Source organism: Marmota monax, unplaced genomic scaffold (assembly GCF_021218885.2).
Source record: "Marmota monax isolate L192 unplaced genomic scaffold, Marmota_monax_Labrador192_F-V1.1 WCK01_AAM20220418_F8-fsc00170, whole genome shotgun sequence".
NCBI lineage: Eukaryota > Metazoa > Chordata > Mammalia > Rodentia > Sciuridae > Marmota > Marmota monax.
In genome coordinates, this window is record NW_026692395.1 from 1,747,754 (window position 1) to 1,760,512 (window position 12,759).

The window sequence follows — 12,759 nt, forward strand, 5'->3', positions numbered from 1 at the left end:
CACATAAATTGTGACTACAAGTGTGTGTCACTGCCAGCCCCACAACACTTATTTTAATTCTATTCCTCAGCCTCTCCAAACAGGAAATGGGAATGAGCAGTAGTACCTTCTGACCACCAGCCCTCTGGGAAATATATCAGGTGAAATAACTGCAAAAGTTAGATGGGTACGTGGCAGGTCATTAAAAGGACTGATTGCTTTTGCATACAGGTGATTTTCCTCCAGACCTTCTTCCTATCTAAATTCCCTTGTCTACCACTCTGAAATGCTTCTTCCAGTAACTTGTATCCCTCTTGGTCTGCATAGACCACATTCACTACACAGTAAAAAACAAGCACATGAGACACTTTGCCAAAGTTAAAAGCGCATTAAACACGCCTAGCATTTATTATTTTAATCACAAACCTACAGACCCCTCAGTACACCCTCCTTGGGGCCTGGCCCCAGCAATCCAAAGCTGATGACCTTGGGTATAGGCAGCAGGAGAGGTGGAGATGGGTAAGGAGTGTCTCTTGATAACTCTGAAATGGGGGGAATCCTCCAAATGAAGAACTGAGTAGGGGCCAGAGGTTGGGGATAACCTAGATTCTGAGTAGGGGGGACAATAAAAAAATCAGTTAAACAAATGAGAGAAGGTACAATGCACTTTTGCAACCCTTCCTCCAAGCCTCTGCCTGTAAGGGAGACTTTGTCTTTTTCCTGGGCAGGGATCTCCCTGGAGGGGCCCCGTCCTTCACCCTGTTCTACATTTTGAACAACAGTACTGGGGTACTAGACACCTGGTCTGGATCCCCAGTAATCCCCAGCATCTCCCCAAACTTTCCCTAAAGGAAGAAGACAGGACTCTACCCAAGGGTAGAGGCTTAACTCTCACTCCAGATCTAGGTTGGAAGAATAAAACTGTAGAATTTCAACATCTGTCCTCTTCCCCAAGAGCAGAGTTAGCTCAGAGCCCTCCTAGGTCAGGTCAGGTTGGTCCCAGGTTAAGGTGGGGAGCTTAAGTACTGCTCCTCCCTGCTGAGTGGAATGCTTGCATGAGATGTTGCTAAGGGCCAAGGGTAGGGCTGTGGTCTTCAAGTGGGATGGCCTGCTCCTACTGACTCCTTCACACCTGAAACACCTGTGCTGGACTCTTCCTATAGGGAAGGGATAGAATGGGGCCTGGCCTCCATTCCCAGAAGGGCAGGACTCAAGTTCCCATGGGAAGGGGCTGGGTCATGTCCTCACTTCTATTCCTTGTGTGGACAGGGAAGGGTTCATGGGGAAGGAGATGGGCTTAACCCCCCCAGGGGTGGGACCTCCTCTTCCAGTGCCAAGATGGGCTAGACTGGCAGATCCCAGGGAAGGGATGGAGCAGCATCCTGACATCTCCTATTCCCAGGAGACCTGGTTAAGACAGTCTTTAGCAGGCAGAGGTGGGACCCCATCCTGTCTCCTTTGGTCTCCTGGTCAAGGGTAGGGCCCATAGAGCAGGGACAAGGCTGTGATCCCCAGCAGACAGACCCTGATCTCACAGCCTTCTCCCTCTGAAATACCTGCACTGGGCTATGCCTTTGGGGGAAGGGGCAGACCCTCATTGGACTCCTCCTCCTTGACTATTACAGGGGTGGAACCTGATCACATCTCTACTTCCCCCAAAATTCCTGGGCAGGGCAGTTTCATGGGAGGGTGGGGAAAAGGCAGGGCCTCATCCTGACTCCTCCTCCTTTCCTGGGTGGGGAAGGTCCCAGGGGAGGGGTGAGGCCTGATCAGGACTCTTCCTCCATGCTGAAGCTGCTGCGGCGGCTGCTGGCCTTCGAGACAGCCGGGGATACTGAAGAAAGCAGGGGGTCAGAGGAAGCCCGCAGTGGGGACAGGGCACCCCCCGACAGTCCTCCCACCACCCCCTCCTCCTCCTCCATCAGAATGTCCTCCAGCCCCAGGTGGAAGGGGTCTCCCAGGTCCCCCAGGTGGTCACTGGGAAAGTGCAGGTCCAGAAGAGCATCTGAAGGTGGTGCTGGGGGCTGCTGATGCGGAGCATTCTGGGCAGGTCCCCCTGCTACATGAAATGCTGCTGTGCCTGGCCTGCCCTCCTCCTCAATGTCCAGCTGCTCTGGCTTGAGGCTGTCAGAGGCTGAAGTCGTGGTTAGGGAGAGCAGCCCTGGAGTGGGAGGCACTGGCAAACCATGGATCTGGGCCTGCAGTTCTAGCTCCTGTAAAAAGTAGGGGATGGGTACAGAAAAAGATAGGGTTCTGAGTCTCCCAGAGGCAGAGGAGGGTATTGGTTAAAAATCCAGACTGCCTGAGTTCTAATTCAACCTCTGCTACTGGATACTTTCAAAACTTTAGGCAACTGGCTTAAAGTCTGAGCCTCAGAGTCCCAGTCTATAAAAGGGTTATAATAATGGTCCCCGTCATCTCATATGACTGTTGTAAGGATTAATGAGTTAATGGATATAAAACTTGTTACAGTGTGTGGCACAAGATAAACACCATGTATTTTAGCTAATAGTCATAAATGTTATTAATGTTAGCTAACATTAATTAGTATTCTTATTAATGTTTTGATTATTATATATCATCATCATCATCATCATCATCATCTTATGAATCAGGAAACCTGGAGAATCCCCCAAATATGCCAAGATGGGAAACCAGGTCTGTTCTTGCTCTGCCTCTGCCTGCAGGATCCTCCACTCCCACCCGGTCACCCCTGCCACCATCTCTTCCTTCTAGACCTGAATTCGAAGCTGCAGGCTGCGGTTGGCTTGCTCCAGGGACCGCTGTCGACTTTCCAGATCTTTAGAGCGCTGTTGCTCCTTCTGCAACTTGCGGATATAATCCACAGAGGCCTTCAGGATGGTGCCTTTGTTCCAGCGCATCTCTCTATGGGGCCCAAGGCGGAAGAAAAATGGAAAGGCTGAATATGGAGTCTCTCAAGAGGTGAGGGGGGATCATACCAGGTAAATGGAGCACCCTACCAGATGCCCAGAACTTGAGGCAAGGCTACTCAAGGGTATGAAAACTCCCTGTCTAGAACCTTCTAGGCTTTACACACCAAACCCTGGAAGACCTGTGTGACCTGACCCCATCTGGATCCTTTGCCATATATGGCCCTTTCATTTGTTGCACTACAGCCACAATGGCTTCTCATTGCTTGTAGAACATGGAAAACCATCCACATCTCAGGGCTTCTGCCCACCTGTGCCCTCTGCCTAGAATATTCTTCATCCAAACACCTACATGGCTACCTACCTAGCCTGCTTATGCTTTTTATTTCTTGTGTGCTGGGGATGGAATACAGGGCCTTGACCATGTGAGGTAAGCACTCTACCACTGAGCTACACCCAAGGCCCCCATCTTTAGGCTCTTAATTCAAATATTTCCTTATTATCTGAAGTCTGTCCTGAGTTGAGGCCCACCTGTTCCACCCTTCTCACCCCAAAATCTCACCTTCTCCACCCCAAACTCTCACCTTCCTCAATGCACCAACACTCTCCCACCTTCCTTCTGTTTTTTGCGAGTGTGTGTGTGTGTGTGTGTGTGGGGGGGTGCTGGGGATTGAACCTGGGGCCTTGCACATGCTAGGGTGTAGCTCTACCACTGGGCTACACTCCTGCTCTTTTCATATTTTATTTTGAATCAGGGTCTCACTAAGTTGCTTAGGGCCTTGCTAAGTTGCTAAGGCTGGCCTCAAACTTGCAATCCAACTGCCTCAGTCTTCTGAGTAGCTAGAATTATAGGAGTGTGCCACTGTGCCTAGCTTCCTTCTGTTCTTTGTTTTTCCCCTGACACTGATCAAAATGTGAATCTCACAGATTTTACTAATTCATCTTGTTTACTGTCTGTCGCCCCAACTAAAACATGAGTTCTATGAGGTCAAGGATCTCTGTCTCTTTTTTTCCCTCTGGTATCCTCAGGGCCTACCATGGTACCTGATACAAAATAGAGGCTCAATAAATAAATCTTGAATAGAATAAATAAAGGAAGTACTAAGTGAATAGAACACTAGGTGCAATACGTTCTGTAGGGAGCAGACAGGACATATAAACCATACCATCACACACTTAATATTTTAGATGGGCACACAGTGAGAGTCTGCAACCCTGCTCAGGCTGAGAAAAGACCAGAAGAGAACTGGCGCTTGGGCAAGACTTCATGGAGGGCCAATCAAAGAACAAATTCTTTAGCATGGGGCACCCCCCCACCTCCCACTGGCCTGGGATCCCCAGCCCAGACTCACGGGTCATTGGACTTGGGAATGAGGGTGCCCAACTCCTTGATCCTATCGTTAATGTTGAATCGCCTGCGACGCTCAACTTTGGAGGCAGGGAGAGAGAAAGAAAAGGTGAAAGAGTCATCAATGGGTAAAAGAGGGAAGAGAAAATGGGATGCTGGAAAGCTGGTATAGGGAGGGGGCTCCCCATGGAGAGAGGGCCAGAACTCAGAGCAAAGCAGGAATGTGTAGCGCATGGGCAAGCGTGCACACTCAGGCTTACTCAGGTTGTGATTGTCTTTCTTCTGGCGTTCCTTCAACAGGGCCTTTGCCTCGGTTTCTGGAAGAGAGCAGGGGTGGTAAAGGCCTCTGGACACAGAAAGAAGGAGCACGTGCAGATACAGAGGTAGGGGTTGGTGGGCTAGGGACCAGGGAAGTGACTCTTTAAAGAGATGGGATCAGACTGTGTTGCCCATGTTATGAACTCCTGGGCTCAAGCAACCCTCCTGCCTCAGTTTCTTGAGTAGCTGGGACTATAGGTACAGGCCACCAAACTCACTTTTTTAAAAAAAGTGACTCTTCTTTATTATTTTTATGAGGACATGATGACAAGCCAGTTGTTATACCCAAGATGAGAAGAAGTGAGGTGAAAGCAGGACCATGGATCATATAAAGAAAATGCAAAAACAGCCCATTTCATTCTTGCTTGCTTGTTTTTTATTCCCCCTTTTTGGTACTGGGAACTGAACCCAGGGCTTCATGAATGCCAAACAGACACCCTAGTACTGAGCTACACCCCAAGACCTGGCAGGCATGGAGCTCAGCCCAAGGTACAAAGTGGGGGTATGAAGCCAAGATTCTGGTACTTACCAGAGATCTCCCGTTTGATGTTAGGCAGCTCAGCTGGACAGGAGTTGCTGACAGTGATGGCTGGCGTGGCCACACCCTGATTACTGTACACGTCAAGCAGATTCCCTGACACAGGCAGCTGAGGGCAGCGAGAACACAGACACAATGGTTGGGAATAGGCCCCAGGCTCAGCCTCTCCTCAGAAGCAGGCTCCTGACTGCCCCCACACACCCCAAAGACAGGGCCCTCTAATGCAAGGACTGGTTGTCCCAGGAACCCTTCCTTCTTCAAGGAAATTTCACATGGCAACCCAATGTGGGGGGACAGAGCAAAGTGGACCTCTTGTGCTTTGCTGAGTGACTAGGGCCTGCCTAGTATGCCTATCACCCCTACCAGGTCCCTCAAATCTTTTAGGGGATCTCCCAAAGCCCTCTCCCAAACCGCAGTGCTGGCCCTGAGAAGAAATGCTGGAAAACCACCATTCTCAGGTCTTTCTCAGCTCTGATGTGACATTCCAGTCTGATAGCTCCTCCCAGCACAACATTCCAATCCAACATTCTTGGAACACTCCAACCCAATCTCCTCAGACCTTGGTAAATTGTCATGGTAACATTCCACCCAAAATCTGGCCTTCTGGAGCATTCCAACCTAATCTTCAGTCTTTCACTTTGATCAAGTCATTCCACCTTAAATACCATGCCATGTACCAAGGTCCTAACTCTAGGAAAATGACTCTAGGCACATTTTCCCACACATTCTGATCTCAACTACTCAACAACTACCACTGCTTTTATATCAGCCTAATGTTTTTCTTTCCTCTACACTCTCCTGGATCTACTCCAGTGCAACAAACCAGTATAAAAGTACACCCAAGTCCCACTTCTTGATGAATTGTCATGTTTTGACACTTCCTTATCTGTCTGATATAAGATCCCAATCCCTGTGTCTAAATCAATGAAAACTTCTGGACTGGGGATGTGGCTCAGTGGTAGAGTGCTTGCCTAGTGTGTGAGAGGCCCTGAGTTCAATCCCCAGGACCACACAAATTAAAATAGACAAAGTTCTAATAAACTGGTACCAATTTTTTGTAGTGCTGGGAATAGAACCCAGGTCTTCACACATGCTAGGCAAACACTCTACTGCTGGGCTATACCCCCAGATCCAAACTGGTACTATTTTTATACATTCTTTTTGGGGGAGAGTACTAGGAATTAAACTCAGAGGCACTTTACCCCTGAGCTACATCTATAGCCTGTTTTATTCTTTTATTTTGAGATAGGGTCTTGTGAAGTTGCTGAGGCTGGCCTCAAACTTTCAATCCACCTGCCTTAGCCTCTCAAGTTGCTAGGATTATAGGTGTGTGGTACCATGTCTGGACTACAAATGCTTCTATCCTCTTAATAAGTGGGAACAAAGTCAAACCATAGCTACTTATGTATATTGCAAAGCAAGCTATGAGATCCTTACAATGTACTAGTGTCAGAATGTTATAATAGTACATCCCTTATTCCAGAAAGTTTTACTCATTCTCTACTAGGGCCTCGCCTCTTGGCCCAGTACACTACAAGATACCACTTGTTACAACCCACACCAAATATTGAGCCTTTGGGCATGTTCCAGTCAATACATGGTCTGGGGATGCCCCAAACATCTGACTCCCTTGGGATATTCAAATTGCTATATGATTCTTATCTCTTGGTACTTCTACAGGAAAGCCCAAGTGCTTTGGTATGCCTTAATATCTCCATAAACTCCCTTCAAAGTCTATAAGGGCCTCCGCTTCACATAGTCCAATACAAGGCCCAAGGGCAATACTATGCCATATTCTCATCATAGGGCCTCCCTCTCTACCTTAGTACAATCAATGGCAAGGGTCTCATATATACACAGCCAACAAGGGTGTATTCTTAGTGATAAAAGGATGCCCTAATTTTCAGACCAATCAATCACCCGTCTCAAGGCCTCACCGTGCTGGGGAGCTGCAGCCCTGCGGTGCCTCCGGGCAGGTAGCTGAGCATCTCATCATTGTAACTGGACTCCAGGCTGATGATCTCATCAATGACATCATCAATCTGGGGGTAAAAGTAAATATTGTACGGGTTAGAAGGATTGGAAGGGAAGGCTGGGGGTACAGTTTAGTGGTACAGCACTTGCCTAGCATGTATAAGGAAGGCCCTAGGTTCCATCCCCAGCACCACAAGAAAAATTGGAAGAAGGGCATGAGAGAGATGTCTACAGCCTTTTACCTCCTTCTCTGAGCTGGACCCGATGGTGAGCAGAGCCATGGGGCTGTTGGGAGCGCTGCCTGTGGGACCAGTGGTGTGAGCAGCCTCAGGGGCAGGCAGCGGCTGGGCACTGGTGGGCCCTGGTGGTGGGGTGAGGGCCTGGGAAGCCAGCTTGGGCCCAAGTGTAGTGGACAGGTACTGTTTCACCTGCTGCCGGCGTGCCTGCTGCAGGTGGTAGCGCGTTGGGTTCTCCAGGTGGGTCTGTACCTATGAGATAAGAAGGATGGGGCAGGGAGGGGACAAGGTGGAACAGTATCAGAGGGGTGATTCTGAGCCCCAGCCTGATTTCCCTGACTCCTCTGTTCCTAGGTTTAGGTATGCAAACTGGGTCCAGAATCTGAAAACCCTTAAAAAATATTGATGAATCTTGCCAGGCGCAGTGGCGCACACCTGTATTCCCAGCTACTTGGGAGACAGATGAGAGAGGATCATAAGTTAGAGGCCAGCCTGGGCAACCTGGCGAGACCCTACCTCAAAATAAAGAATAAATAGGGGTGGGGGTATAGCTCAGTGATAGAGCATATCTGGGTTCAATCCCCAGTACTGGAAAAAAATATTGGTGAATCTGACCAAAGACCTAATCCCTTGCTCAAAAATCCTTCATAGTCCCTAAGATCCACCCACAGCTGACCAGAACTCTCAGTTTCTAGATCACCTTGTCACTGTTCCCAAGACTCCCCTAGAATCTCTGACACCATCTAACAACTCCCCTGGAGTCTCTGACACCACCTAACATCTGGAAACTACACATGGTTTTCCAAAACACCCTAATCACCAAAGAATTACACACACACACACACACACACACACACTCATGAGAAGCTCATCCTACAAAGCCAGTGCCCACCTGGGGCTTGGATGATCATCCGTGGTCCACCAAGACATCCTTGTAGCCCCCAAGAACTACTCACAAGTCCACAAAAACACCTCAGAAACACTAAACACATAGGACATTAGCAAAACCATTTAAATACTACCAGGGACCTTCTTTACAGACCCTAGAACCTCATCCAAAAAGACACTAGGACCCCAGGCCACCCCTAGCTCTTAGGACCACTTCTTTGACACCTGGAGTAACTCTCAGGGTCTCTAGACCTCACCTTACCTTGAGCACCTCCCTGGGCACCTGAGCAGGGGGTGGACGGCCCAACGTGTGGCCCCCAGCAGAGACACCAACCACAGAGATGGCAGGAGAGGCAGGTGCAGGACTGGGGAAGGAAGCAGCTGCAGCCTGTTCGCGACGCTCACGCCTCTCCTGCTCCTGTGCCTGGGCCCGCATGAGTTGTTGCCGCAGCAAGACCCGGGATGAAGAAGATGACGACATGGCAGGGGTCCTGGAGCCCCCTGCAGAAGACGATGTAGAGAGTGTAGCTGGGGTGGTTGGTGTGGCCTGCAGTGATATTGGGAGGCTGTGGAATGGGAAATATGGGGCCATACGTAAGCTAAAAGTCTCTTCCCATGTCTAAGGGTCATAGTGTGCTGGAATAGACAGACACAGGAGCCAGGCAGATTTTCTGCCTTCGGAGGCTACAATGTGGAGGGCAAAACAAAGGAACCAGGCCTGTTTGCAGCCCTCAGGGGTCATAGTGGAACCAGACTCCGTCTCAGCATTCAGAGTTCAGACTAGTGGGGGAATTTTAGCCCTCACTCCTAATAGTGAAGCCTAGGTTTGAGCCAGTTCATATTCTACATGGAGATGCCATTGCTGGGCTCTGCAGGAGGGGCGTATCCCATTTAAAGGTCGAGTGGAAGCAGAGTTCAGATTGCAGCAATGGACAAGGTATGCAAAGGACTCCTAAATCCAATTTGGGGCTGCAGATGCTCTTGGAGCTCCTGGACATGGGCATCAGGATAAAAGGGCAGTCTCGGGCACCCCCTTCCTTCCCTGTTAGGGCCTCTGGTCCCAGGAGCTAGTCAGTCTTGAAAATCTCAGAGATTTCACAATCCTCTCTTCCTGCCCCTCTTCCAGGTCCCCTCCCCTCTCTTAGAGCTCAGGCCGATGACTCAGCACATTTAGACTACCAGGCTAGGGGAAAGAAGAGAGTAGTAGGGGTTCCTCCAGGGATTAGGGTGGGTGGGCTTGTAAAGTGTGGGCGGGGCTGTGGTCATGACTCCGCCCACCTAGGGCGGAATTTACGCAGGACATTCCCTTCCACTGGGTGCTCCAGGCCTGCAAGAATATTTGTGTATCAATAGGTGTGTAGGTATAGTTAAGGGAGGCAGGGGAGTTCTGATCAGAGATAACATAGTTTGCCCACCTGTTTCCCTGTGTGACATGCTCTTTTAGGCCCCTGATTTTACTATCTAGAAAATACAGGCTGCTGAGAGAATGGGTTGGGCTAGCACTGAGGGACTCTGCCCTGTCGGGAGGGGAGGCTGAGGAACTGGGGGGGGGGTATCAGGTAGGTCAGTCATACCTGGAGCGTAGGGGTAGGGGTTGGCTTTTGAGCTCGTAGAAGCTGTCAGGATCAAGGATGTTTTCTAATTCAATGTCAGCAACAATCCCGGATTCCGGAAGCAAAGAGTTCAGGCTGAGGGTGGGAAGGAGGGAGGGGGGTGGTCAGTGATTGTAGGGAAAACTCATTCCTTTCCTTTTTTCTGAGACAAAGAGGGAGGGAGCCCTCAAGCATACTTGGCCACCTTGCTGGGTTACCTCCACCGAGAATCCCTTCATCTGTTCCCCATCCCCTTTCCTCTCCTAACTCTTTATTTCTGAGTTATCCATGGTCCCTTAAGAGCCAGAATAATGAATGCCTGAATCCCAACCCCTTCACTCTAACAATCACATGTAGCAGCAACCAGGGTTTGAGAAAAACAGAATTTAGGAATGACAATTCACTTCGAAGCATTCCTGACTTTTAAATTCAGAGTTCTCCCAGACACACCCCCATCCCCTACGGTTCTGACAGTTGCAGTTGAATGTTAGCCTATGTTTGAATCTACACAAACACACACACACACCTAGGGGCATCCCTCAGCATAACTGTCCAATGTAACACTAACTGCATGCATCACAAAGACAACTGGAGACCATTCACTTTATCTAAGAGCTACCCCTTTGCAAGTGAGTTTTCCCCAGCCCCAGCCAGAGTTTACGAGACATTAATACACACCCAAATATAAAAATGGAAACACGAAAGGCTCCCTCACTCCAACAGTTTGGATTTACAAGTGAGAGAATTTGGGTGGATGATCTGCTTTATATGAGCATTCATTTCTTAGCTGGAGGAACCTACCAGTTCTCTCCTGTTTTTTTTGGGATAGATCAAGACACATACACATACACACACACACACACACACACACACACATATCTCCAGTATCAAGATCCACTGGCACACAAAACAAGAAGCCATGCACACCCCTCCCTTCAAACTGTGCCCACTACTGTGATGATCCAGGTTACTATAAGGAATTAGAAGATGGTAAACCCAGAAAGGTTCCTGCTCAGCCCTCCATGCTGGGTACAAGAACCCTAGTGCCCAGGGAACACTTACACACATGTGGATGAATATGCATCCTTGAATTTAGTCAAAGATTTAAAATCCTGAAACTGAGGGTGACTTCACTTGATAAGAATCCTCTCCCCTCCCCAAGGATCTGTCTTCCTTCCACTCCTCACTTTCAGATGGGGCCCTAAAACCACCCAGGAAGTAGGGAAGAGGAAGCTAGTGGAGCCGCTGAGGTCAGCACAATCCCAGGCAGAAAGGAGGCAAAGCCCCCTCCCATGCTCACACACCCATTGCACAGAAGTTGAAAGAGATGGGGTGCTGGGGTGGGCAGGGAGAGACGGAGCTCCAAAAAGGGTTGATGAGAGTGGGGATGAGAAGAAGCCAGAGAAGAGAACCTACCCATGCCGGGATGGTGCAATCAGTACTCACTCCAGGTCTGGGGACAGATTCAAGATCACCCCCGGGAGCCCGAGACAGACTGGGAGGGCCAGATGAAAAGAAGAGGGAGTGTGTGGGTAGTGAGTGGGCAGGGCTGGTTGAAAAGCGTGAGTGGCAGCAGGAACAAGACCCTCCTCTGGGTTCCCAAATAAGGTCTGAGGCCTGCCCGGAGCTTCCTACTCTACCGGGTGATCTCCCATTCAAGCCTCTGTAGGGTGTGGGATCTGACTGGGTGGGCAAGGGTAACAGGATTATTCTGGACAAGTCTTAGTGAATGTTACTTCTCTTGCTCACTCACTTACACACACAAGATTGGTATCACACCGCATAACTGAAATACCCCCCAGTCTCTCCAGATTCAAGTTATTCCCAAACACATCAACCAATCACTGGGAGTCACTAAGGTCCCAAAACAGCACCTCTGCACCCCATTATCTTTCTTCCACAGAGAGAAAGGTTCCAGGATTTCCTTAAAATCAGTATATCCTCAATCAGTGTACCTGACAATGTACCCTCAAATTCATTCCTTTCATGCCCAACTCAAGGACCCCACATTCAGCCTCTAATTAGCCTCCCAAGTTCTGATACCTCAGACTAGTTTCTGGATACTACAGAATCTGCCATTGTAGACCCAGTCAAGGGCCCCCAAAATCTGACCCTGCCCCCTTTAATGCACTCTCACGACTCCTTTAAGCCTCAGTCCAAGCAGGCCACCACAGGATTCCTTAGGTGCCCCCCCAAGATCGGCGCCCCAACGTCCTCCAAGCCTAGGCCAAGGGCCTACAATCCCAGTCAGGGGTCCCAATGCTCTCAGATGAGCACCCCCCCCCCCGAACCCCAGTTAGCACTCCCGGCCCCAGGCAGCCCCGCACCTGAGCAGCTGGGCCGAATCGGCCGGCCTGCGCTCCTCCAACAGCACGAACACGGCTCGAGGGCCCTCCTTGTTGGCCTCTACGCCGTCCCGAGCTGGCTCGGCCGCATGAGACATGACGCCCGGCCCCGGGCAAGCCCTGCCAGGCCGGTCGGGCCTCGGCCCGGTCCCCCTAACAAAATAAGAGTCCCCCTCCCCCCGCTCGCTACCGCCTCCTCCTCCGCTAAGCCATGGAGCTAGCTCTGCGCGGGCGGGCGGCGACGGAGAGATGGGATGGGCCGTGAGTCATCCCCCGCCCTGAACGGACCGACACCCCCCCCACACCTAACCCCGGACGACCGCCCTCCTCCCCCTCGTCCTCTTCCCCCTCCTCCCTGAACTGGGGAAACTCCACAGGAAGTGACCACACTGGGGATGGACAGCTCATATAGCCACACCCCTTAGTGAAGCATCCAATCGTTGAGGTGAGACTCCAGGGGCCCGCCCTAAGACACGCCTTTGAGGCGGACTGAACATTGAATTTGACCCGCCCTCATTCAGGGAGGGGGCACCTAGACTACGCCCTCAGTGACGGAGGCAAATAGGCGAGGGGTGATTTGGTTGAGTCACGCCTCCATGTTTGCATCGGTGTCTGAGCCACGCCTCCCCTTCTCAAATTATCCCTCCGCA

General features: G+C 50.4%; 1 protein-coding gene across 4 annotated transcripts; it reads right to left on the reverse strand.

Moving 5' to 3' along the window:
- Window positions 1-347: 347 nt before the first annotated feature.
- Tfe3 (transcription factor binding to IGHM enhancer 3) lies at window positions 348-12,349 on the reverse strand. Of its 4 annotated transcripts, none has more exons than XM_046442513.2 (10): window positions 12,092-12,349; window positions 9,747-9,860; window positions 8,435-8,738; window positions 7,291-7,536; window positions 7,012-7,116; window positions 5,066-5,183; window positions 4,479-4,535; window positions 4,223-4,298; window positions 2,718-2,865; window positions 348-2,192 (listed from the first exon to the last, which is right to left on the reverse strand). In XM_046442513.2, the coding sequence occupies exons 1-10, from the start codon at window positions 12,205-12,207 to the stop codon at window positions 1,749-1,751; spliced, it is 1,728 nt and encodes a 575-aa protein (XP_046298469.1). In that variant the 5' UTR covers window positions 12,208-12,349; the 3' UTR covers window positions 348-1,748. The 4 variants fall into 4 exon arrangements, with proteins under 4 accessions (XP_046298469.1, XP_046298471.1, XP_046298472.1 ...); XM_046442515.2 differs by lacking the exon at window positions 12,092-12,349 and adding an exon at window positions 11,181-11,309 and having other exon boundaries at window positions 8,435-8,673; XM_046442516.2 differs by lacking the exon at window positions 12,092-12,349 and adding an exon at window positions 11,181-11,309 and having other exon boundaries at window positions 8,435-8,719.
- Window positions 12,350-12,759: the final 410 nt, after the last annotated feature.

What these genes read in the sequence shown, in the direction of transcription:
- Tfe3 (XM_046442513.2), bottom strand. Translation starts at nt 12,207, where the DNA reads ATGTCTCATGCGGCCGAGCCAGCTCGGGACGGCGTAGAGGCCAACAAG. An exon ending in GGTCCAGCTCAGAGAAGGAG is followed by an intron (nt 7,117 to 7,290) that starts GTAAAAGGCTGT and finishes TTTTACCCCCAG; the next exon opens with ATTGATGATGTCATTGATGA. An exon ending in GCCTGCAGCTTCGAATTCAG is followed by an intron (nt 2,193 to 2,717) that starts GTCTAGAAGGAA and finishes TACTTTTTACAG; the next exon opens with GAGCTAGAACTGCAGGCCCA.